This window comes from Actinia tenebrosa, unplaced genomic scaffold, assembly GCF_029948245.1.
Source record: "Actinia tenebrosa isolate PJP-AT-01 unplaced genomic scaffold, QUT_ActTen_1.0 PGA_scaffold11__36_contigs__length_13525064, whole genome shotgun sequence".
NCBI classification, from domain to species: domain Eukaryota; kingdom Metazoa; phylum Cnidaria; class Anthozoa; order Actiniaria; family Actiniidae; genus Actinia; species Actinia tenebrosa.
The window spans coordinates 5,216,547-5,243,901 of record NW_028292571.1 but is presented as its reverse complement, the minus strand read 5'-3'; the positions used below and the strand labels follow the sequence as shown (position 1 = coordinate 5,243,901).

General features: G+C 38.9%; 2 protein-coding genes across 4 annotated transcripts; one reads left to right on the top strand and one right to left on the bottom strand.

Annotated features, from left to right (window-relative positions):
• Positions 1-370: 370 nt before the first annotated feature.
• Positions 371-25,182, bottom strand: LOC116300993 (calpain-7). Of its 3 annotated transcripts, XM_089027408.1 has the most exons (27): positions 24,963-25,182; positions 24,169-24,209; positions 23,171-23,287; positions 22,930-23,000; positions 22,333-22,515; positions 21,838-21,924; positions 20,835-20,897; positions 20,412-20,475; positions 19,655-19,740; positions 18,859-18,952; positions 18,402-18,512; positions 18,027-18,062; positions 17,588-17,705; positions 17,041-17,150; positions 16,155-16,205; positions 15,978-16,071; positions 14,921-15,020; positions 14,427-14,473; positions 13,755-13,843; positions 13,577-13,652; positions 12,844-12,980; positions 12,284-12,346; positions 10,618-10,760; positions 10,143-10,229; positions 7,062-9,224; positions 6,606-6,721; positions 4,483-6,306 (listed from the first exon to the last, which is right to left on the bottom strand). In XM_089027408.1, exons 1-25 carry the CDS (start codon positions 25,177-25,179, stop codon positions 9,083-9,085), a joined length of 2,427 nt encoding a protein of 808 aa, XP_088883534.1. In that variant the 5' UTR covers positions 25,180-25,182; the 3' UTR covers positions 4,483-6,306; positions 6,606-6,721; positions 7,062-9,082. The 3 variants fall into 3 exon arrangements, with proteins under 3 accessions (XP_088883535.1, XP_088883534.1, XP_031565843.1); XM_031709983.2 differs by having other exon boundaries at positions 6,606-9,224; XM_089027409.1 differs by lacking the exons at positions 4,483-6,306; positions 6,606-6,721; positions 7,062-9,224 and adding an exon at positions 371-545.
• LOC116300994 (uncharacterized) lies at positions 5,392-6,179 on the top strand. The gene is made up of 3 exons (XM_031709984.2): positions 5,392-5,649; positions 5,769-5,876; positions 5,982-6,179. The coding sequence occupies exons 1-3, from the start codon at positions 5,392-5,394 to the stop codon at positions 6,177-6,179; spliced, it is 564 nt and encodes a 187-aa protein (XP_031565844.1).
• Positions 25,183-27,355: the final 2,173 nt, after the last annotated feature.

Sequence of the window (27,355 nt, the reverse complement as noted above, 5' to 3'; positions counted from 1 at the left end):
ATCTTCATTTGGATTCTGTAGTCGATACTAATCGACTTCATGAAGGGTTCAGTGTGATTAACAGACGTCAAACATAGACCATTTCTGAGATAGCCCGGTGTATTGTGGTCTGAAGCTTCGGTACAAACATCTTTTTTACATCATGCCTCAAATGGTATTGTTGACACCCAAGCTAGACCACAATGCATCATGCTTGTCGCATTCAGAAAAGGCTTATGGCACGCCTAAGAGCTGGGTTCACGACACGGAAAAAAGATTAACAAAACTAAAAAAAACTTGCGGCATATTTTTCTTGTGGTTACTGACCAGGATGAACGAGGGCACTGGTCATGAAATGAAACTGAACAACTAAATAAACAAAGTAACTCACCCATGATCGTCTTTTTCACACTTCCCATAATGCTCAACTTTGATTTTGCCTTGTTTGGCTTTACAGTTGAACATCAACACTGCACACCTGTTCTTGTAAGTCTTTCCATCAGTACCGCAGACCGGTTCATTAACAGGCTCACACGAGGCAGGGCACCTGGCAAAACCTTTGTGTACTGAACAGAAACAAAAAAAAAATGAGACTTCCAAGAGACCGTTGAAGCTATGTGACATTTCCGCCATTGTTTTTCAAAATAGTTTTTTTTTAATATACCGAGCACCATCTTTCTGTAGAGCAAGCGTTCGTTACGTACAAAGTGTCAAAGTTTATCTTTCTCTCTCCTCATTGGCCAAGAGTTTGCCACGTGATGGTTAATCAATTTCACTGCTTTCGAATCCTGGCAACTGTTAATAGATATGAAAAACCGGTGCTCTCCCCCTGACCCTATTCCGGGACCGTAATAACGGCGACCAGATTATAGACATATTTGGAAGCTGTCACGTTTATCTCTTCTTCACCAAAACTAAGGTGAGCAGTAGTGTCGAGTCAGCACCAGTGTTTGGAACCGAAACAAAGCCAGAAAGAAAACCGCCTAAACTCGCACATCGTCCTATAATCTGGTGGAATGCAGCTATCCCCGTGTGGCCGAAACTACATCTCGGGAGCACCAGCATTGCGAAACATTTTAGAAGGATACGATATTATAAAAATGTATGAGAACATCGCGTAACAGTGCAGATCCTAACCATCCTGGTGTCTACATTGATGGAGAAAATTATTGGCCTGTCAAGATAAGGCTGCGATCTACAGGTAGCATGAGGTGGATAAAACTACACATAGTTAATGGAGTGGAATGGTTTGGAAACTCCATAGAACAAAGCTATTGTTTTGCGTTTGATGTTGAATCGTACCATCACGTGATACTGGCCCTGCACAACGAACCAAAGAAAGTATGGCTGAAAATACTCATATTTTGAAAGTGAAAACTTTCATTCGATGACCAAAAACCATGCGAATAAATATTTCCGCGCAGATACAGTTAAGTTTTGCCGAGAAGAATAGGGCTACTGAAGCCCTAACCATAGTTGTGGACCAGTAAAAGCAATGTAATATCGATAGCCTAGAGTTATCCATAAAAACAAGCAAGACAGCAAACAACAAGCGAAAGAATGTTAAAGTACTCGAAGTCCGTCCCGTAGTGTATAGAGGAAAGAAATGAAAATTGTTATTAGTAGAAGACGGTGCTATGAAGTTAAGCGATCTAGGTTGGAAGACACTGTAGAAGCTGGACAACTTGCTTAAAAACATACGTTCGTGTAAATCATTTAATTAGTTGTCAATATGTACACTGTATAATACTTTTCTACTTATAAAATAAATATACCATACAAAGAACTATTATAATCGAGTCGTATCTCTTTGTTCGCCCGTCAACTGGCAAGCGGTCCAGTCATTTTGGCTTCTTAATAGATTTCTCGCTCCACTGCATCCTGTCTCGGTCTCATGTTTTACCTTACCCTGAGAGCAGTGGATTTTTTTAAAACCCTCTCCCATCTCCCAGTGGTCGGGGCGAGGAAAAAACTCTCTGCACTAATCCTGTCGAATTTTGTTTGAGAATGCGCTAGGGATTATCCAGAGCTCTGGATAATCCGATTTTCAAAACCTGTTTCGTAACCGGTTTTGGTGCGCGCGCATGTTTTGGGCTAGAATCTAATGGCCAAACTTGAGTCCGCATTATCTTCAATGGCGTCCGATCTTAATATTTGTATTTTTCGTGTGTTGAAAGTTTTCTTCCTGAAAATCTCTCTCTAACAACCCAACAGTATCAATCTGTGGAGAGTTTTATTACTGGTAGGGAGATGGGAGAGGGATTCAAAAAAATCCTCTGCTCGCAGGGTAGTTTTAACTCAAAAATCAGTACGATTTCGCATTCGCCTAGCCCCCTTTTCCCTTCTTTTGATATTTAGTAGGTGATTCGTGTGATTGACTCGACAATTATGCAGAACACAGTGCTTTATTGTTTCAAATGACGGGTGTTTCTATCGAACAAATATATACTGACAATCAAAACATCATACTTGGTTAAATAATGAAAATAGCTGTAACTAAACTTATCTTGTATTCACATGCATTGAGCGTCTTATGAATAAAAGTTGTTCCTTGGGCGAGTCATCTAATTGCTTGTATTTCGATGAGTCAACTTCGTAGAACTCAATTAGGGTGAAACAAAAGCATAAAGTAAAAAGAGTCTAATCCTTTAACAATAGGCTTTGAGACAGAAAAACTATATTTTATGAATAATTAGAAGCTTTTATTAGGATTAAGCTTTGACGTAAAATATAGGTAATGTACTCTTGAACCTCAAAATCACTCGAACCTGGTGCAATCCAGCAAACAAAAATAGATATGGCTGACCACCCCTCCCCCTACGGAACCTCACCTATAGAATACGTCGCCGTTATTACGGGCCCGGAACAAAAGCAAGAGTGATTTTTAATTTCAATCTCAGTTTTATTTGGGTGCTTATTAAATATTGTTTACTTTCATCTTTTACTATTATTGCCCGGTTATTCCTTGGGCTTCGCATGTAATTTCTAACAAGCTGCATTTATTCCGGCATTATACCCTTGAGCAAACGAAAGAAAATTCCTAATTATAAGAGACATCTTCTGGTCTATCAGGTTTATCTAACTCAGGGTGTCTACGAGATGAAATAAGGGTACGGCAAACCGTTTGTTTAACATCTCCAAAATAAAAATAAAATCTTCGAATCTCAAAGAAATACTTCTTTAACTTAGTATTTATCATCTTGAATGCAACAGAAGAATAGAAAGAAACCATCGTTAGGGGGGAAAAACCGTCCTTTTTTCTCGAGGGTAGCACTTAATAGCCAGTCGCTAACAAACCTGTGGCCCTCATTCCGTGATCGAATTGGAAATTTAGGAGTTGATTTAGGGAGGAAAACCGGAGAACCCGGAAGACCCTCGAAACACAGGAGAGAACCAACAAACAACTCTATTCATATACAACACCGAACCCAGCGGGACTCGAGCTCGGGTCGCATTGATGAGAGGCGAGCGCTCACACCGATACGCCAACCCGCGCCTCCCGAAAGAGAAGCGAGAGGAACAGCCTGATAAATAGGAGGAAAAAACTTACCCAAAATAAGGATAAGAAGAAATCCAAAAGACATGCTGGCGATGGATGTAGTCATTGTTCAATACTGAGTTTCAGCAACCCACTTGCGTGTTTCTTGTGTTGGCTTCTTGTAGTCCGAACCACGGTAAAAAGGGTTGCGATAATTAAGGATGTGTGACGACCGAGGGAACCGTTGTGGCAAGAAAAAATCATTCATGGCATTCACTTACGTCATCATGAATTTCAAAAGCGTAACTTCGCATTATAATGAAATAAAAGTTTCATAATCTTGTAAAGCGGTCAAAACTACATATGCTGGTCAAATTTTAAGGCTGTAAAGAATTCGTTGCGGAATTATAGGCGAGTAATATGGGTTCAAAGCACCTTTTTTATTATATTGGGTACCATATATCCGTGATAAACTTTGTCAGAAATCGCACAAATTTGTACAAATTAGTAAGTTCAGTAGATCTCAGTAGTCTGTAGACCTACAAAACTTTGCACTAAGGCTGGCCAGGCAATGATCACTGGCTCAACAACGCTACAATATAGAATACACTGCGCTTTAGTAGAGTACAAACAGTATAAGTGTGTAACATAAATATCACTAAATACTGCTAAACTATGCTAATTCTATTGTGTTCTATTGTTTAATTAGCACTATTTACTACTAAATAGTGCAAAGTGTTGCACACTTTTAGTGTTTGTACTCTAGTACTGCTTACTAAGTTTGGATCACTGTGTAAAGCGTTTGATAATTCTACAGATCCCCGAAGAACAGGTTACTAAACCCGCCTCAGGATTAGGATTCGAACCAGCTGTTGGAATACATCGCTTAATCAAAGTATTAGTGTTGAATTGTGCTAAGCTGGGGTTTTTCTCATGGTACTATAGGGAAAAGAGCAGCAGGAATTAAGAAATAGAAAAGTGTTAATACAAAATAATGATTAAACTCGCAACGTTGACTAATCCTGTATGATTATCATTGTTTATTGAAAAGGAAAATGCCCTTTTTTAATGCTTTCTTATTTATCATCTAGTAACCTACAGCCATTCTCAGTCACACGTGCCCCTCTAGCGATTGTTTCTGTCGCGACGAAGAAGGTTTTGGTGGACGTCAATCACTTGGCGTTTCCAGAACATTGTCGGAAAACACAAAGCTATAAGGGCACGTGCCTACAGAGTGTCATGGAAACGCCTTGATTGACGTCCAACAAAAGCTTCTTCGACAGAAACAATCGCTAGAGCGACGCGTGTGACTGAGAATGTCTGTAACTGCATCTGCGCGGAAATGTTTATCCGCATGGTTTTTGGTCATCGAATGAAAGTTTTCATTTTCAAAATTTTCATACAAGAAAATAATAAGAAAATGAGTATTTTCAGCCATACTTGTTTTGGTTCATTGTAATGATACTGTTCAACTTCAAACGCAAAACAATAGCTCCGTTCTAATTCTATGTTTCTCGGATTAAATGCCTTCTTTGTACTTATGCATTTCTTAAAGATATCACCTTTTAGTAATCAAGAAAATAGATCGATTGGGCATATCAAAGTCACGCGAGAAAGATTTCGGACCGAGCGAGTAGCATACAAAGTATTTTCTTAGTGGCTAGTAAATATAAAACGAAAAGATAACGTCAAGTTTATAACTCTATAAAGATATATACATATACCCCTTTCGAGAAATTTTGTCACCCGTGAAGCGAAAAGCGTATAAACTAGTGGCGCGGGGAGTCATGGGATAGTTTATATTTGACCACGTGCACACCAACACATGGGTCAAAGCAATCATGCCGCGAGCATTAAGTGACGATTTACGGTTGAGAAGCGTACTGCTATATGGCTTAAACCACAGTAAAGGTGACATTGCAGTTCGCCTTGGCATGTCTTCAAGGTCCGTGTTACGCTTCGCCCGACGATATTACGAGAGACGAAATGTTTGTGCTGACAAACCAGGAAGACCTGCTGGTTCGTATTCGCTTTCGCAACAAGAACAAGCCGTTTTGATGCAAGAATTGTTAGAACACCCAGAAAAAACTCTATCAGAGCCCTGTAGACACGTTGAAGGAGTACGTGGTGCTAGGCTTTCTGTTTCTACTTTACACGACTATTTTAGAAGAAATGGCATCACACGCAAAATGGTAATATTAAGTGTTAAATGCATTCTTGTAAGCCGATGAGAAATCTGTAATCATGAATGTTGTATTCGAAAATTACTGCAAATTTTTCATTCAACACATTTCACTTTCGGTGTTTATAGCTCAAAAGAATTCCTTATCAAAGATGCGAAGAAGATCGAATAAACTATCGGTCTGTGGTATCACAATTCAATCCTGCGATGCTTGTGTTCCTTGACGAGTGTGGATTTGTAAGTTCTCTTTTCAGAAACTCATTTTGTTATACCTTTTCAACTGATCTCCGCACTGGGTTTGTCACACTGACAGAGATTATAACAAATGTTTCTGCATTACAGGATAAACGAATTTCGAGACGCTTTGGATACAGTTTTCGAGGCTATCGAGCTCAAACACAAAGATGGTATGGCAATTGGGGTCCCAGGATTACTGCTATCCCTGTCATCTGCACGCAATTTCAAGAGGACTTCACACCTTTGTTTCATTTGATTCAATGGCAGAATCCACTTGTGTTCTGGCCGACTGAAGTGAGGTAGAACTACTAGCTGAAGTCGTGGTCACAATGGGAGTCATATTAGATGTAGAAGGAACTGCACCTGTAGTCTCTAGGGCAAAAAAAGCAGCATTCGGAGGTACGGTGTCGTCGCGGTGACTCCCATTTACCTATAAAAACCATTATCACAATCGTCAATGTTTTGCTTAGGTTCGAAAAGCAGTAATAACCCAAACCATTGTTGATCCCGTGTAGAGGATTATATCTCCGGTTTTCGCAGCGACTTTTATTGCAGTTTTAATAAGGAAGAAACCCCCAAATTTCCAAAATTACCAGAGTCGTTTACATGCGCGATTGAAAGATCGCTGCAAAATACCACACATTTTATTGTGTAGTGGATAAGAAAACCTAACTTTTTATCTTACATTATGAAAACTGCTCTACAATTTATCTATCCAGTCTAACTTACCAACATTCTAGCCCAACACTTCAGTTTCAAATCGCCAAGAACTGAGGCATGTGTTTTACGTAGCCTCGACAAATAGTTATTGAAAAGGCCCTTGTCTTCTTCGACGGAATCATTTCCTACAAATTTAAAGACAAACATTAAATTCAGAATACACCGACTGATACTGAATACTGTAAACATAGCAATGGAACATTTTATTAAAACCCGTAACATAGGTCAGATCATAACGAACTTGTTAGAAAAGAAGTGGCATTTTATAATTTATTCGTTTTTATCGGGTTCCCTTCAAATATTCACGTGCGCCATGCACAAACGATTCTAAAATTTAAAACCTTACTAACAAAATTATCACAGTCCAATTTTAAGCTTCACAAAAGAAAAAATACAGACAGACAGCTAGCATAAAGGTATTTCTCCATTTTGAATTGTATCACGTTTTAGTGCTCAGTAACTTACTCTTCTTCTTGTCACTTTTTTTGACGCCTTGAAATCAAGACACATGACTTCGTCCTGGTCCACAGTCCCTCAAACTTGTCCCACAAAAATGTGACATAGTTTAGGCTTTCAGTTAAATAGGCCTCTCTTAGGTGTTCCTCTGTACAAATGGTCAGTTTTCTTTCTCTCGTGCCATAATAACCAAGGTCAAAACTGCTGATGTCCTTTGCTGGGCTTATTTCTTCAGCGTGTTTTTTCACTAAATAGCTTTTAAACTCTTGGACGTTTTTGAATATTGGTACTTCTTTCAAAGAGAACATGGAACATTGATTTTTGTTCTCGTGTTCATACACTTTAAGCATTACGTTAATGCGTACTGCGTCGGCCATAATGGCTCTTTTAAAAATCCCGCGTCAAACAAACTCCCGCGTCAAGCAAGTTTCCCGTGCCAAGAAAGCTTCTGCGTCATGCATGGTTTATTTGAACGCATTTCCCATGAACCTCCGCGCCACTAGTTCATACGCTTTACGCTTCACGGGTGACAAAGTTTGTCGGAAGGGGTGTATACACATATCTACAATCATCAATTAATGTTATACATCTGAGCATAAGAATAATAGCAAACTCTATTCAAATCTATCTCTCTTGGGGTACGTTTTTTCATCGTTTCTGCAATCTAAAGAAGCTTTAAACCTCGAGGTTTTTGGCTTCCGTCAATCAAAACATTACTAGCTCAGGCCTTCGTGAAATCTTTGGATCCGAATCGGACAATAGACCCTCCTCGGCTCGGGCGTAATGTTTTCCCATTTCAGACCACGTGTCATTTCCTAGAGTATCATTTATTTGTTTAATGCTCGGTTGCACATGAGAAGGCACATGAATATTGATACAACTCAAACAAAGAATCTTATACTCAAGGGAATGAAACGTGGCTGAAATGGAAAACATTACGCCCGAGCCGAAGAGGTCAATATAGGTTTTGCACCATCACGTGCCGGCGCCCATAATATAGCTTGGACTGCCTGTGGTTAGATGGCATAACAATAAAATCCCTTTGCTCTCAGGAATTGTATTCTTTCTATGTAAAACGATTTAATTGTCCCTTCCATCTAACATGGCTTCCGTCACGTGATGGTGCAAAACATCTATAGCGAACATGACTGATGTACTTGAAGTTGCCTGTCTTGTATCTCGTCTCTCCGCAACGAAATTTCTTTTAATGCAGGATTTCTGTGCATATGGCGGGAAACACGAAACGCGTACGCCTGTATACGTATTGGCGGGGAAATGGTACATTGCCAATTGCTTACTATCAATCACGTGACTTTTTGTAATTTTTTAACGTGGTACCGCATTAAAAATAACTTATACAAAATATACAATACTTAACCCTATTTAAACCTAACTATTTTCCAATATTTAATTTTTTCATTATTTCAGTTCCAGTTTCATTTCACTTGGAATGTAAGCCTTGTTGTGACGTCGGCATTTGCGACGTTTGTTACGTAATGATTCTATGAACCACGAGTGGAATTAGCCATTTCAGGGTCGAGAGAAAAAACTGGGTCGAGTTGGCATTGCAGTGCATTTTGGGACTGTTTTATGGAACGAAATAGAGCCACCATCTTGAAAATATGCCCCACAATGCACTGCAATTGTTTTTCCTCGACCTCGAAATGTTTACATGCTTTTTTTCATCAAGCAGTTTCTCCGAATGAATATTATTGACGTGTGCGAGTGAAAATATCAAAATAAAGACAAAGCTAGTGCTCAGACTGTGCGAATTCTTTTCAAGCGGAAAAATGTGTTTTTTCTTATAGTAGTAGGGATCGGCCGGTTCGGGGACATTTTGGATAGATTACATTTTTCTTGTCTGTCTGTCCGTTTGTCTGTCTGTCCAAATTATAGAAGTTCTTAAATAATTTGGACAGAATGACAAACGGACAGACAGACAAGAAAAATGTGATCTATCCAAAATGTCCCAGAACCCGCCGACCCCTACTGCTCTTATTTTTCCGACTGATGTTTCATTTGAACTGTGGTCATAATCTAGTGAGTGAGAAGTTGCAACTGGCAGCCACAGTCAAAAAGTAAGGTCCTTCTTGCTTAGGTAAGAATGTAGAAGGGATCAACTGATATGAGCCTGCAGGCACACCTGACAACTGCATTACGAAGAATCCAGGCCTACAAACCAAAGTTTACAGGATTTTAGCTCCTCAAGACACGACTATTTGCGAGTTACGGAGTGTGTGCCGGATAAAGTAAGCTGTGATTTGTCACCTCTTATTGTACGGGGTGTGTTTCACGCCTAGATAGACAGGGTGGCTTGTATGTCACCACATGTTGTATGGGGTGCAATACGGGTGTGCACTCCATACCCAGATTGATCTGTACCCAGATTGAATTGTACCCAGATTGTATGGGGTGCAATACGGGTGTGCACTCCATACCCAGATTGAATTGTACCCAGATTGATCTGGGTGTAGTTTATCTGTCACCCCATTTTGTATGGGTGTGTGCTCTAATCTCGGATTGACCTGGGTGTAGCTTATCTGTCACCCAGTACTGAATAGGATACAATATTGGGTGTGTGCTCCAAGCCCAGATAGACCAGGGTGTAGTTCATGTCACCCCATGTATTATGGGGCGCAATATAGGTTGTGCTCTGTACCCAAATTAACCTGGGTGTGGTCTATATTTCACCCCATATCGTATGGGGTGCAATCTGGGGTTTGTTCTCCATACCCATATCCAAATTGGCCTGGGTGTAGATAATCTTTAACTCCATATTGTATTGGGTGCAATATGGGGTAGTTTATCTTTCGTTCCATGTTTTATGGGTTGCAATATAAAGTGTGTACTTTATACCCAAATTAAACTAGGTGCAGTCTATCTTTAACTCCATATTGGATTTGAAGCAATATGGGGTGGTTTATTTTTCATCCCATATTGTATGGGGTGCAATATGAAGTATGTACTCTGACCCAGATTGACCAGGGTGTGTTCGTTTTGCAAGGAATACACCCTTTTTGTCTACATGATTTATCTTCAAACAAATCATTCACTAACTCCTTCTGAGTTGATACTTCATTTAACTAATACCTGTAGCTCTCAAAGGGTGCTTCATATGTGGGTTTTCCTGAAGGTGTTCTATCCACAGATCGTAACATGACCCCAATAGAAAATTGCCTACAAAAACATTGAATAAATGGAGAAATGAAGATTTCACAAGTCCAATAGTTATAGTGTGACGCGCCAAAACGTAGCTACCCAACTTATTTTTTTATCGATGCCATTGAATCCTTTCTCGCCAACTGTTTGAATCAATTAAAAGACTTTTTACCAGCAAAGGGACCAAAATAGGTATTACCTAGGCAAATTCCTAGCCAATTATTTGAGTTTTCATTGCAAAGAGTATGAAATAATTTGAAAAATGTGGGCCACGCTGAATAATTTCACGCGTAATTGCACATATTCTCGCTGTCTGATTGGCTAACTAGTAAAAAAAAAGTTGGGTGGCCGAGGTCAGGCTCATCGTACTCTAAAATGAAAAATAAATGGCCTATTTTGGACTTACTTTGGAGCAAGCATTTTGATAAAGACTTCAGCAGGATTTGAGGTGACAGGCGATTTGAGTTCCAGACTGTACACAGGGTTGCTACTGAAGGTGGGATAGTTTGGACAACCACCTGCTGTCTTGGCCGTCCAACTGTCCTTGACCTTCAACACAATGGAACAGATATCATAAATGATCCATCTCTTTGTAGGGCAAGGGAGCACAGCAGACATAAATTTGTTGACTGGTCTTCCTGTGGTAATAACGTATGCTGAGAATATCGTTATCCGCGAAATATAGCGTGGGCTCAAGGAAATATCAAAGATGGTGGCATACATAATATCATCCGCCATATTTGTTTGCTTATGAGCCCGCGCGACTTTTAAGAAACCGCATGCGCGTCCATACCACAGGTTTACTAATCGATTAAATCATGTACCACAGGAAGACCAATCAACAAATTGCCGTGCTCCCTTGTGTGGGGTAGATTTTCTTAAAAGAAAATATTCTTATCCTATGCTCATGAACAAGGACTAGGGGATTTGGTTGTTTTCCTGTAACCCCTTTCTTTCCCAAAATGCCTCGTCAAAGTGAGACAAAAGTGCACTAAAGCTATACCACCCTTGATTTACTAAGCGATGACGATTAGAGGGAACTCGAAACAGAACACCCAACCAAGTAACTCATATGTCTTTGGAATAATACGCATACTGAGCCCAACATACAAGTCTTTAAAAAGCTATACCACCCTTGATTTACTAAGCTATGACGATTAGAGGGAACTCGAAACAGAACACCCAACCAAGTAACTCATATGTCTTTGGAATAATACGCATACTGAGCCCAACATACAAGTCTTAAAAAAGCTATACCACCCTTGATTTACTAAGCTATGACGATTAGAGGGAACTCGAAACAGAACACCCAACCAAGCAACTCATATGTCTTTGGGATAATACGCTTACTGAGCCCAACATACAAGTCTTTTATATCAATTAAAGGCAATCACGTATTTTTGGATCTACCCAGCCTAGACACTAGAGAAAAACGTTTGCGCATGCGTGCATTTCAGCACGTTTTCTAAGAATTTAGAAGAGTTTGAGTGAGAAAATAAATGTTTCTTTTCTCCAAGTATACAAAAAAGTTTGAGAGTATACTTTTGTCAGACCAAGATACTGTATTGACAAAAACAAGATGAAAGAATTTCCCTTAAGTTTCAAGCATGGACACTAAGTTTTAGCATTTTGTGAAGCCCAATTTATCAGGCATGCTTGAAAGTCAGATTTGCATATCTTTTGACGAGAGTTTTTTCAGGTTATTATTTCCTTAACTTTCTACTGTTTTAAACACTCCGAGATGAAGCATTTAGTTCGAATTGATGGTTTTCATGGCGGCCATGTTGGAGCAACTTAACAAAAGAATTGTCAATGGATTCTTTTGTTATATCCTCCAACATGGCCGCCGTGTCTTTTGTTATTTAATTCTCTTGGGAATGGTTGAAAACCATCAATACGAGTGATCAAAAAAACTCTAGGGATCGATCGATGATTTACAGTACGCATTTTGAAAAAAGCGACAAAAACCTCGAAACGTTCACGATTCGAGTGTCCTCCCTCTAATAATCCATTCATATGAATACTTTTATATTATATAAAAAGATAACAGCTTAAAAAATAAATCAAGTTACCGTTTTCTCGTGCTTGTAGGGATCAACCACGGGCGAAAGACGAAATTCAGAAGATGAAAATACCTACAAATATGATCAAAACCATAAATATTACATCTTGGATTGATATGCAGCATAATGAACAGAATTGCCGAATACGACGCGTTCTCTATCATGTTCTGAGAAAAAAAGGTATGGACTACTTTTGTTAGCAGCAAAAATACACAGAATTTGCCGCATTGCCGTAAATGCCAAAAATGTCGTGATTTTTTACTAATAACTTTGGTGCGAAGCTGCGATGAAAAGCCTTCAGTCCTGCTGCATATGACGAGAGGAGCACTCCTACAATATTTTTTCTTGATACAAAGACAATGAGTACCCATAGGATAACATTTGTGAGACAGATTAAGCATCACGTTTTTCCTTCCCACAAACGGCCGACCTGATCTCGTTTTCATCGTTTCCTGCATTATTTTCAAAGCTTCTCACCAAGTACAAGACAAACACTCTTTTCATTCTTTCCATGTTTCACGTTTGTCGTAAACGACATGCTTAAACTCTCTATTACGATACCCGCCTACCTTCAGCGTGTAGTATATTGTGTTAGTTTTTTCGTATTGTGAGACGATCAGCGTGAAGCGTTGCTTCCCAGCAGGAACGTTCAACTTTGACAAATAAAATGGGCTGTTGATTTTTGTTCCTTCTTGGTATGGATTATCTTATAAAAAGTAAAAAATAACGAATTAATGATGTTCCGTGTTCCCCAAGGGTCGGTTATTGGTCCCCTTTAAATAACAATGCTGTCGATTTTCGTTCTTTCTTGATCAGCAGTATCAGGAAGAAAAGAAATAATTAATTATTCCTGACTTGTGGAGTTCCTCAGATAGGTTTTTGGTCCCCTCTTAATAACCACACAATACAACTGCTTTTTCCGTGCTCCGTTCAGTAATAAAGCACGCAGGAAGTGACGTAAGCACGAAAGAAGTGTAAGGAGAAGCACGAGCCAAACATCTTCTCACACGCCTTGAGTGCTTACGGCGCTTCCTAAGTGCTTTATTACTGAACGGCGCAAAAAGAAAGATGGCCGCAGGATCTAGCAGCCGACTTTGCGCGCGCGGATGGCGTCAGTACTCTGCTTCGTTCACTAATAAAGCACAGCTTTCGACCAATCAGCGCGCACGCACTATCCTAACTATATAATAGAATACAATAAAATACAATACAATAGTAGTCTTGGTACGCTTTATCTTCCAAAATAAAGAATAACGAGTCCCGATATGTGGAGTTCCTCAGGAAAGGTTATTGGTCCTCTACCTGGATAGTAAACTCTTTTTCCATCTGTTTTGTAGACATGTACAGTTATAAACTCCTTGTTCTCAGCAAAGTCTTCCTATTTAGACACAATGATGAAATAAATAAATACAGCGGTTACAATGATGATATGATAGAATAAAGAAGACATTAAATTTATAATATAGATGTACGTGGTTACCTTTTTGGTAATGTGTCTGGTCAGTAGAATCCATACTACTGCAGACTGCGCCCCAGAGTTTACTTCCAGCCTGTACTGAGGATTGTCACCTGAAAAATACACCCCCAGGGAGAAATATTTTATGAAAAATGAAGACAATGAAAAATAGAAAACGTGTTCATACTAGCTAATGCTGGGTTTTAATCAGCTGAATGAATCTCGTAAATCCCATTAGCAGCCTTCAATGAGATGCAAACGCCGCCCGTCATCAACCAGAGAGTATTCTACTGGGCCCGGTTGTACGAAGACTGGATGGCGCTATCCAACGGATAAATCTTATCCAGTGGATAAATTTATTGGATAACAGCATCGACTCATCCACTGGATAAGGATTTATCCGCCGGATGGCGCTATCCAGGCTCCGTACAATCGGGCCCAGCTTGGTACTAATCAGCTGAATGATTCTCATAATCTTATTATCAGCCACTCGTCATCTTCTATTACCAGTCAGTATTCTATTGCTTGGTAATAATCAGCTAAATGATGTTTATAAATCTCATTACCAGCCCCTACTCCAGCCTTCAGTATGGAACAAACACTGTGCTCCACGAGCAATTATCCATATAAAAATGATGTGTATTGACATACGATCTTCTCGGTAATAGGATTTTTACAGTCAAAAGAAAAGCTCACCAATGTTATACGCATCTTTTACCGGGCCTTCCTTTGCTTCCCATTTACTAAACAAAACAAAAAAGGGGTCAAACGTTAGTAGGCTTATGCATTTTATCCCAAGACACCCATACAGCCAATCAGAGTACAGGAAATTATTATCTATTCGGCTTTAGCATTCTTGGGGTATATTCTTAAAGAAATAGAAAAAACGCGTGCGCGTGCTGTGTGCAGTCATAAAGCACGCGGGGGTAGGCAGAATACGAGAGAAGTGTTAGAAGAAGCACGAACGCTTCTTCCGTATTCTGCTAATACCCAAGTGCTTCATAACTCCACACATCAAAGCAAGCAAGTTCTTATTTCTTTCATAAAATACAAATTACAATAACCGTTATTTAGATAGAAATGACGCAACTGAAAGTGCGCGAGCATGCTGTGTACTCTCATAAATCACGCGTTCCCAACCAATCAGAACGCGAGATTTGTATTACATATTTCATAAAAGGATTTCTTACCTATGGAATGTAAATCGATGAGCAAAGAGCTTCGGGTTCCAGTTCATGTAAATGACTTCATAAAAATGAAGGAGAGTCTCCCATGCTATCCAAAACACGCCTGCAAAATCACCAACAACAATTTAATGTCGTCCCAAGACCTTCCAATTTTCAGCTCTTCATTTTACGTATTCTTTTTGACAAAAAAAGTCAATTCGATATTATTTCGTTTCGTGATAACAGAAAGCCTTAGTGCTAAGTCATTCTACCCAGGACTCATACTTATGGAGTTCTTGTGGATTCAGCGGGAACGTTTTCGCGCCAAAACATGAGCGGTCGCGTCGGGTTAGGACTATCAATACTGGGACAGCCTAACGGACTTATACTGATGGAGTCCCTGTGGATTCAGCGGAGACTTTTCCCCGCCAAAACACGCCCGCTAGCCCCACTATTGCTTACTATCAATCACGTGACTTTTTGGAGTTGACTGGGGGGCAAACAAGCGGTTGCCTAAAAAACAACTTAACAACTAGCGGATGCTAAGTCAAAACATATCAAAATAAGTCCTCAAACTATTGTATTTGACTATTTCTACGACATCAAACCAGAAAACAAGAGATCAAAACAACCTCCAGGATTCTACAAGCCATCAAAAAAGAGCTATTACCGGAAGTGACGTCTATTGATAGCAACCTATAGGACTTTGGCATAATGATTTTTATATTTCAGACGCCGTGTCATTTCCTTAAGAATAAAATTCTTTGTTTGTGTTGTATCCATATTCATGTGTGTCTTCTCATGTACAATCGTTAAACAAAGAAATGAAACTCTAGGAAATGACACGTGGCCTAAAATGGGAAAATATTAGACCTAAGTAGTTTTTTTAAAATTTAGAATCCTAAAGTGGGGCAAACGCGGCTGTTTGGGTGTTTTGAATTCAGTGGTTCACATTGGGTCAACAGACAAAACATTTATACTTTTTTTTTGGTGGGGGGGGGGGGGGGGGGGGGGGGGCAGAGAGAAAGCAGTTGTATATTTGTCGCAAATCTAGTGTAAAATCAGACCATCATTTCATTACCATTGTCATGCTGCAACGCACTCTTCCTGTCGTAGTTCAGGGCACGTTGTAGTTCAGGCGTCCAGCTACTTTCGTCTCTTTCAGAGAATTTTCCCTACAGCAACACCAGGAGTGAGATTGAGATTTTATTGTAAAAACACGAAAAACGAAGGAATCTGTTGTCCTGTTATACCATACCTTCCATCTTAGATGACTCCAAGGATTTTTTAACAGCAGAAGTCGATGTCCCTAAAAAAGATAGATAGGTACTGAGTGACTTGTTCGAAAACAGACAATTGTCATTGGATTTTCGAAAACGACGTTTATTAGCTTTCAGAAAATGTATACTGTTCATGGCAAAATGTTGTAAAGTCTGTGTAATGTTTGAGGTTGCACGTATAGAGGTCCAAACCCCTTCTGATACCTTAATTAATCAAACGATCATCAAACGAGCACATTTTTACCCAGTAAATGTATGAGTAATGCCAGAGTAAATGTATAGAGAATTTATTTGTTGCTTCCTACACCAAAATAGTCTCCCATTCCATATGACATCTTAATTCATTATTGGTTCTTTCCTGTACTTCATGGGTTTCTCTACGGGTTCTCCGGTTTTCCTCCCTTCGCAAAAATCAATTTTTAAAAATCCTAATTGGAATTTCAGTGTATGAAAAGCCATTAATTTTAATTTATTTATTATAGATATACCGATAGTTTATGATTCTTTGACCACCATTAATTAATTATCGTTTGTATTCTTCATATTTGTCTCCTGTCTTTTTTGAGAGTTATTTGCCATAAATTTTAATCTAAGGCCTAGGGCAAACGTCGAACTTTCCATGCACCAAACTTAATTACATCAAAGAATGCCGCCTCATTATCACCTGATATCCATTGTTTTTAATGAGTCCGGTGCATGGAAAGTTCGACGTTTGCCCTAGGCCTAAGCTTGTAAATTGGTGTGCAAAATAAATAAAAGTCGTTTGTAACCTTCATATTTGTCTTTTCTTTCTCCTGTCTTTTTGAAAAGTGATTTTGTAAACTTGTTAATTCGTGTGCAAAATAAATAAAAGTCTAAACTCACCATCACTTTGCGCATGTCAAGGACAGCATAAGCATGCGTTGGTACCAGTCCAGCACGATCAGCTTCAATGTCACTCATGTTACCCGTGGCAACCGTGATCAAACAATCACCTAAATTACACCGGTAAACACTTTTAAAATTAATGTTTTTGAATCGAACGCGAAAACTCTGTCTGCATTTCCCCAGGACAAATTATTCATGCAATAAGTTTTTAAAATGTATGTTTTTAATAATGCTTCCTTTACATCTAATAGATGAATAAAGAAAAATCAGTGACAGTCACCGTGGAGGAAGCGAGGGGGAGGTGGAGGAAGGACGGGTTCCTCCACGTTTTTGGCCAAAAATGATTTCTGTTATGGTTTTTCAAAATCTTTGAGACGATATTGCAATAAGTATGTCCGCGACACTGGAAATCGCACTTACGAGAGCCTCGATTTATTTTTTAGGCGGGTGAGGGCAGACCCCCAGTTTAGTATTCAAACTTTGTTTACTTATATCTGAATGATAGACTATGACATCACACTTCACAATGATTGGTAAAACCCACCATGACGTAGACCCTTCATCAGCCTATCAAACTGAAGAGCTTCGTTGAACTCAGAGCTGTTTTTTTTAATGGACATGCGCTCTGGTATCCAGCCAGTAAGGGCATGGAGGTCGATGCTCTGAGGGGAAAACATTTAGAGCAAACTAAGTATAACATCACGCCTTGGGGATCCGCGCCGAATTACAGAATTTGATTGGATGCAGAGGAAATTTTTGCGCAATCTGATTTGTCAAGCGTATGCCTTGACGTGTCATGACCGTGTTTGGGACGTGAGTTTTTTACAGTCATACGAAAACTGCTGTATTATTTGCTTTGTCAGTGGCAAGCAATCAGTACAGGCACAACAAGAGTCTAGGAATTGATGGGTGTGGGAGGGTGCGCCTTTTTCATCACAAAAAGTTTATTCCCTTTGTGTAACAAATTAAGTCAAAATACATACCGAATTCGATCCTGGGAAGTCATAACCACCCATGACCTAGAAGAGTGAAAAATAGATAATTATTGAATGAAGTTAAAATTCAAATGTATTGAGGTCTCTTGTTCCTATTCATTTTTTCCATGTTTTCTCGTAATTATACACTTTGCTATGTGCCATCTGATTGGTTCAAAACCGTGCTATCTAAGACAACAGATCGTGATACCGATGCCATTTACCTACACTTCGCTATGTGCCATCTGATTGGTTCAAAACCGTGCTATCACAGACAACAGATCATGATACTGATGCTATTTACCTACACTTCACTTTGTGCCATCTGATTGGTTCAAAACCGTGCTATCTCACACAACAGATCATTATACTGATGCTATTTACCTTCATGTAGGCCTTCTCAATTAGGCTAACCCACATTTCATTTCTGTTGGTTGAATGTGCACACTGGAGAGTACCATCTTTCCCCATGGGCAAAGTATCATCTATTATAACCTAGATTTGAAAAAAAAAAGTGTCATGTTCAATTCCTGGACTAGTTTGTTGGGTTTTTTCCCTTGCTTCAAGGGGTTTTTTCCTCCCCCACAAAGTTAGTGTGAGTTAGCCATGACCTGATTTTGATCACCCAAGAGGTTGTTTCAGGGTTTGATCTGTGAGTTAACTGAGCCCTGACTTAGATCAATCCAGAGGTTGTTTTAGGGGTTTGTTCTTCAAGTTAGCCGTGCCCTGACATAGATCAATCCAGAGGTTGTTTTAGGGTTTGATAAAATTGATGTTCAGTTTGTTTTAGACTAAAGAACAGCAAAGATAATTTACCAAATATTTCATCATGAGTACTTACTTTACGTGCAGTCCCATTTAGCCAAAGTTTTATCATGTATTTCCCTGAAGGGTTGATCATTGGTAAGCCATCTCTATTCTGTGGATATATGATGCTGTAAAACACATAAAATGACATGAGCAAGGGCAGATACAGGGGTGGTGAGTGGGTTGGGGTGAGGTGTATATGACTCAACATTTTATGCATTTATGGGTTTCCTGTGATATTGGACTATGTGTACTTTGCCATATAACAAATAAAAAGATAACAGTTACTCCCCCTTTATAACTCATGGAAACAAGGAGCATAGAAAAATGTTATTAAAGTCTTAGTGTCACATGAAATACAATGGTTTCATTGTCGTTATTCTCTTCAACCCTGGCATCATTGGTTTGAATATTCTCAACTGAACTAAATGTATAAGCTGATTGATTGATGTTGTTCTCTCATATGTTACCAGGAGAGTTTTTTTTCCCTCTGGTTACTCCCTCTTTGAAAATAATAAGTTAAATAATAATAAACAATTAATAGTAATAAGGGCTATATATATAGAATATTGAATCTAGTGGCCATCTGTCCATCCATCCCTCCCTTACTCCCTCTGTCCATCCAATTCCTTCCTTCCTTCCTCCTTCCTCCTTCCTTCCTTCCTTCCTTCCTTCTTTCTTAAATATTTATTAACAGCAAGTTTAATTACACTTGTATGAAGCTGCTTGGTCTGGAAAAGCAAAGCCCAAGCATGGCTTAATACAACAAGGTGAGTTTGTGGGAAAAGCATAAGATAGTCTACCAAGTTCAGATCGTAATCTGGTATTACCTCGTAACAAGTCTCTTTTTGAAATCTCTCTCATACGCAGCACTGATGGCTAAAGATGATATGAAAGAACAGTCCGACACAACTGTCTGAAAACAAAGAAATCAGTGTTGAAACTTGTAAAAAATGACTAATAAACTGCTTTCCTTTCAGCTAGTGACAAACAATAAATATATGTTATTTACCGGTCAGGAGGTCCAGATATGGAAAAACTGTGCCCAAGGTCTTGAATATACGGACCAAGGCTGTTAGGCCGAGGTCCGTTTTCAAGACCGAGGGCACAGTTTTTTCCTATCCGGACCAACTATAGGATGGTAAATAACTTATTTATTTTTTTCCCGTTTTTTTTTACTTGTTTCTGTAATTGTTTTGTGTTGTCGTTTAGCGGCAAAGGATACCGGACCATGTGAGCAGGCAGATACTTACAAAATACCATCTGAGTCCTATTGTGCTACACCAGCCCTCGGGCAAATTCTCAAATAAAGAAATAAATAAATCCACTCAAACAGCCAATCAGAACGCACGATTTTTTAAGGATACCGGACTGGAAAAAAAAATTATTCTATTCTTACTTTTCTTGCTAAAATCAATTTCCACATAATGGAGGTGGTGATGATATGAGTGGTAATATTCTGAAGTTCACACCCAAGGTAAAGAGGTCTATTTTCTCCAACAAGGGTACCTAAAATTCTGCAAATGTTTTTCAACTTGCCCTGGTGTATGAAAAAAAAAAAAAGAATTGTCTGCAGGCATTACATACCTGCTTAACACTAAAGCTTGAGATGGCATAAATCATTTCTGGGTCCTCATATATGTCAGTAGGTCTACAAAGAAACAGAAAAATTAAATAAGAATAGACAGATCAAATGAATGGTTGGATGGATGGATGGATGGATGGATTGACGGGTGGGTGGGTGGGTGGGTGGGTGGATGGATGGATGGATGGATGGATGGATGGATGGATGGATGGCAGGCTGCCTGGCAGACTGGCAGGCTGGCAGGCTTGTTAAGGTAGAGGTCATAGTTGTCCTCGCTCTACTTTAAAAACTTCAACTGGCTTCAGCATGGAAATTGTCATTACCACCAGTGCAGCTGTTCTAGTGAACACTTCTTTTTGGTGTGTGTATAAAACAAAGTTCTACTGATACCAGTGAAGCAAAAAATAATTTCATCCTTAACAAACCTGACCCACTGTTCAAAATTACTTCTTTGCTTAGGAGAAAGTGCAAGAGGACCATCCTTGTCCCTAGAAAAAGAAAAACGATCATTCAAAATTAAGGAAAATTTAATAAATTTATTACTGTAGCTAGTGAACTAGACAACCTTGGGACCTAGAAAGAAATATTTTATTTAACATTTTATTTGTTAGAGCAGGCTGATTATTTTGGCAACTTTTGCTGATGTGGGCCTGCTTGCACTCACACTCACTATCACTACATTTACTATTTTTTGCACACAACGCTCAACTCACATGTTGATTTTTACGGAGGGAGGAAAACCCGAGAACCCAGAAAAAAACCCTCGTGGCACAGGAGAGAACAACACATCAAACAAACTCAATTTACGTGGACTCACAGCAGTGAAAGACGATGCATTAGCAGTGCACACCACCCATATTTCTGAACTACCATTTAACTATTCACTTCGTGTAGAATCATTACTGAAAGTACTGTGTCGTCTCAAGCTTTACAGTGTAGGTGCACTTTCATAAAGGGTGTTTGCTGAACAGAGAAGAGTTATAAAATTTCCCTGGTAGTTGAATTCATTGTTCCTTTGGGTTGAGGGGGATCGACTCAATTCACAGCCCAAGAAGAAAGTAAAATGGGAAGAAAATTTTGGGGCCATGCAGCTAGCTTTCTGTTTAATGAAAGGTGTTCGCTTACTGTGCGGACACACTAACCCTGACCACTTGAATAAAACTGACCAATCAGATAACAGTAAACTAGACAGAGACTGATCTGATAACGGTGTTAGCCAATCAGATTATTACATTCTGATGTTTTATATCGATGTGCTATCTGATTGGCTGGTTGAAAATATTGATCAGAAGTAAATGTTGTAATATGATTGGTTAATGATACTAGTTTATTAAAGTGGTCCTGGTTGGAGTATCCGCACAGTAATATAGGTATTACTGTAATTAAATTTAAACTTTTTTATTCGTACTGAGCTATAAGTTGACTTACGTGAAACAGACAGGATAAGCAAAGCGCTCTTTCAGGTCAATATCATTCCAAGGAACATACATTTTTCCATTTATCTTGGACGTTACCCTTGCAAAAAGAAAATTATAATAATTATTAATAATCAAATAATTATTATTTGAGAAATAATACACAAAGGTACATGGATATGTTACTGTAATTACATTGTATCAATTTCATAAATGCTCCATCGAAAGATGGCAAAATAAACATTTCTTTAGTTTTGTCTTTTGTTTTGGGGGGGGAGGGGGGGAGTAAAGATAAATGGTAAAGGCAAGCAAATTATTTTCAGTTTTATCTCAGTTTGGAAACATTTCTCTGATCAACTTTAATCTGTTTAGTATAAATCATGCTTTAATCATGTTCTCGGCATGCCCCCTCTGCCTCCCCTCATGACAAAAATATCTTGGATCCATTAATTTCTTGGTATGCAGGAATATCTTTAACCATTATTCATAAAGAGTTCTTATCACTTACCTTAACACAGCTATTTCTTCTGGAGTGTACTTGGGTTTTCCTTTGTCTGGTTTCCCCTGAGATGTGGAATTGTTCTCTGTAAAGTTCAAACCTGCTACAGCTCTAGTGATTGAAGTTCCCTCATTGCTACCTGTCCCAACATATTTGTTTCCAGTTGACTGCATCCGTTTGATGTCTTCAGCTCTAGAAAAAGTTAATAAATAAATTATATACAATTTTACTAAACTCGCAGTTTCAGCATCTCTGGAGGATGCCATTGTCAGAATGACAGTGGCTAATGCAGGGAGATGATATATAGTAAATAAAGAAGACTGGCAAAGAGCAAGGTAGTACAAAGACAGGAGGCACAACAATAGTCTTTTTACCCACTGGGAAACTGAATTTTTTCTCAAGTAAACTAGATTATACGAGATTCAATATTGCTTCTGCCTCCTATTGACATGGCTGCCATTACGTGATGGTTCGAAGCCTTTATGGACATGAGGGGTAATAAGACTAAGTGCTCTCTGAATAAATTTTATATCTTAACAACTTATGAGAAATTAGCAGGAAATGAGAAGAAAGTTCATATTTAATTTCATAGTTGTTGTTTTTTACCTTTCCAGAGCTTTCTTGGCAAGATTATTGAATTGTGCTTTTAGGGGATCACTATCAGGCAAAGATTTACTCTGAAGATAAAATAATGATAGACAAATAATATATTTAAGAGAAATGCTTGGTCCCAGAAAATATCCACAGACTGAGCTGATATGTCAAAAAAAAAAAAAAAAAGAAAAAAAAAGAAAAAAAAAAAAAAAACTTATAAAACTTAAGCTATGTATATAGTTTAATAACTTACAATATCAAGGCACAGTTGAACTGCATCTGTGTATAAAGGAAGAGCCTCTGTATGCTTGTCTTTCTCATCTTCACACAGACCTTGTTTTAGAAGAAACTCAGCCTTCTCCAAGTTATTCTAAATATATTAAAGAGACGATGAAATATAAGGAAGAGTAAAATACTCGTAATCTGTATAAAAAGGTCATGTTTTACCTCCCAAAATAAGGTATTTGTCCCTCAGAATTCTTCATGACATTTCTCTCTCTCCTGTAATCTTTTCTTTTAATATACAGCTGTATATACAGTATATTTTTATTTTTTTGTTTAAAAAATAGTAGAGTGCAAATAATATGAGTGACCACAGTAAATCCATGAAACACTAATTACTAAATAGTACAAAATAGTGCTAGTTAAACAATAGAAAACAATTGAATTTGCATGAAATTGTGCTATTTAGTATCACTAAAGTTTCACGGTTATATTGTTTGCACTCATACCCGTGAAATAGATAGCTAGCTAACTAATTACTAATCTTTGGTTGCCTAACTTGTCTAATTAGTTAAAATAGGCGAGCCATGATGGGTAAACTAGTGCACGTGTGCTCAAGGGGGTGCATTTTTAAGTATTTTTAAACATACTTACAAAAACTGAAACAATATTTTGTTGTATATGCTTTTCCTTCGTATAATTTGATATGTTCGCATTTTCGTATCTATTCATTTGTGTATTGGGATGTTACTCTTGTAAATACGCACGCCCTTGTCATGCCTCACTGAATTCCTATGTTTTGTCTAATTAAGTGCTAACTATCTCCTATCTCATCCTAACTATTTCACGGGTATATTATTTGCACTCTAAAGCTCAACATTCAACCTGCTTAGTTTGAATTAAATGTTTTAACGTTTCAGTCCACATTCCTTCTAGTGGTTGAGAAGATTCATTCAACATTATGAATAATATCATTTCTAAAAGAATAACTGGTAATTAAAGCAGTAATACATCAACTATGTAACATACCTGTTGTGATGTCTTTAATGGGCCATGGTACTGCTGCTGACCTGCACCAAACCACAAAGCATTACTGCCATTTTTCATAAACATGCGAACTCAGTAGCTACAAGCTACATGCTGAAATTTCAGTGGTTTTTCGTCACCATCAATCAAAACTAATCAGCTTCGGTACCTTTCATGTTTTTGACTGGTGGCAGCGAAATACCAAATTTCAGAATGCAGCTACTGAGTTGAGCAATTTACATGTAGGATGAAAAGATAAAACTAGCTAAAAACTAGTGTGAGCTGCGTCGGTGTTTCTAATGAAACAGTAATGATGAAAAGGTAAATTATACACCGTGAAAAGATGAAAAAACTTACTGACGTTTCGGACGCTAGTCCTTCGTCGGAGTAAAAACAATGTAGGATGTATGTTTTGCAGAGGGATGGAAACTAGTAAACATGTTTAAGAAAACTGGTTCTAGGAATGAAACCAGAGTGTACATACAAGTAATACCTCTATGCTATCATTGTTTACCTGAAGGGAGGTGGGGGGAGGGGGAGGGGGAGGGGAGGGGGAGAGGAGGAAGGGGGTGGGGGGGGGGGGGGGGAAGGCAATACTTATTATCCTTCCCTGCTCTCTCCATCTCCCATATACATGTGAAAACAAACTAAATATCATCTTACATCATCTAATAAATATCAGCTTAATGAAAAAACCAAACAAAGAGCCAAGAAAATAGACTTCATTATTCACCAATCATTCAAGCTTTAGAATAGAATGTATCCCTTCTATGAGGCTTCAGTTTTTTCGTTCTTACTTTTAGCTTGTAGACGTAGAACTTCGGCTCTCTGCACATACTGAAGCGCCTTATCTCTTACGTCTAACGTGTTGTTATAGGATAAAGCCCTTTCCAGGGAGCTAGCAGCTTCAATATAAAAGAAAATAGCAGATTCTATGCTGCCTTTCTGGTCGCATGCTATCGCCTGGGTTGCAAAACGATACCCATCTTGGCAAAGTTCTTCGGCATCCGCCATCTTGTTTCCTCTTTGTTTGGGCGCATATGCGCATGCGTTCTATAATATACAGGAAGCCCAACACATGACACGTGTACCACATTCCGATATGAGGCGAAGGTAAAACGAAATTTGCGAAAACTTTGACAACTGTCAAAGATTATACGTTACACTTTTGCAGGAATAGTTGTGATGAAACTTGTTGCGCACAAAGTTTTTTGCAGAAGTAGAACTCCATTCAACGCGTCCGCCCAAGCGTTGTAAATGTAGGGAAGCACACGCCGTTGCGCGCAACTGTAGTTGCATCCGTGTGACTCTTTCTACTGCGTTTTGTGAAAGGGGTTGCAGATGTACACGCGGGTTGCAGACGTACACACCGGGTGCAAATTCCTGGTTTTGCGCAAAAGTTACACCTTTTTTGTGCTTTCTACGGCGTTCGGTTTTACCAGTAGAGGTGGACACACGTTGTCGTTTCGTGGTTTGGTTCAACTTTGCACAAATACATCGTATAAGTTGACAGTGACGGTTAGCCAATATATTCTCGTACGTACTGTACCCGCTGTGGCGACCTCGCAGCTGTTTGGACGAACTGCATCAATTAATGAGAAAAGAAGCAAATTATTAAAAATTGGAACTTTGCAAAGGTTTTTATTGCTTATCCGTCCATCACAATTAGGCCCCGTCCACACGTATCCGGAAATTTTTGTATCCGCAAATTATTTTTTGCGGATACGAAAATGTTTGCGTCCACACGCAGTGTATTCGAATCGTTTTCACCGTCCACACGTATCCGTTTTCGTAAAATTTGCGGATACGGACACAAAAATTTCCAGACACGTGTGGACGCAACCCGTATCCGCAAAAAAAATTGCGGGTACACAAATTTGCGGATACGTGTGGACGGGGCCTTAGACTGTTTCGTTCATAATATATATATTTTGTTTTACTTTACATTTTTTCCTTATCGTATTGAATCATACCATTAATAGACAGTATTGTCCTCGGAGTTGAATGACTTTGATTTTCATTGTTGAATTGATTTTATTTTCTATTTCTGATTGTAAGCACAGAGTGATTATCATAACCACGTGAAACAGATACCATTAGTTAGTGTTTAATAGTGCCAAAGGATAGTAAAAGAACACAATCAGTGGAATTAGGGTCTACTAATTTGTATTAGGCCCTGGCTAAACGAGGAAACATGCTTTCAGAAACATGTTTCCCTAAATGTTTCCTAAGGTTTTAAAACTGTCAGGAAACATCGGGAAACAATGTTTCCATGCGTCTTGGAAACATGAAATGTTTCTGCCGCACAGCAAAAACATTTTTTGCGTCTTGGAAGCAAAATTTGCTGCACGCAGCAATGTTTCGCATGTGGCTAAACTGGGAAACATCGAGGAATCGCCTCATGTAAGGGAATCCGGAATCCGGAATCCACGAAATTTTAGGCTTTTGAATCCGGAATCCAGCACTCTGGAATCCGGAATCCAGGCCTTGGAATCCGGAACCCAGTTCATAATGGAATCCGGAATCCACCCTTTTGGAATCCGGAATCCACTACTTTGAAATTCAAAGTATACACTCAAATGCTATCGCCTCGACTAGACTGAACCGATGTAACCCCTCCCCCTACTGTGTAATATCTCCACCAAAAATATCTGTCATCGGATGCTGATTTAATTGATAGACGATTCTACTTATACTGGCAAGTATATCAAATATAATTTTCAGAGAAAGTATCTGAAAATTAACGATATGGAATCCGGAATCCGCAATACAAAAGTTTTGGAATCCGGGATCCAGACCCTTGGAATACGTAATCCAGAATCTCGGAATCCGGAATCCAGCGCTTGGAATCCGGAATCCATCATAAGTCCGGATTCCCTTACATGGGACGAGAGGAAACATGCGCGCGTTAAACATGTTTCCTCGTTTAGCCAGGGCCTTAGGCCCCGTCCACACTATGCCGGATAAATTTGAATCCGAATTTTTATTTATTCGGTTCCATTTCGAAAATTCGTTTTCGGTGAAGAATTGTTCCGGATTCGCCCGGACTATTGTGGACGGTAGGCCTAACCGAATAAATAAAAATTCGGATTCAAATTCATCCGTCATAGTGTGGACGTGGCCTTAGCCTAGTGTGTATTTCACTGGTTTATGAAAACCACTCTGATACATAGTTAGAAGACACCATGTC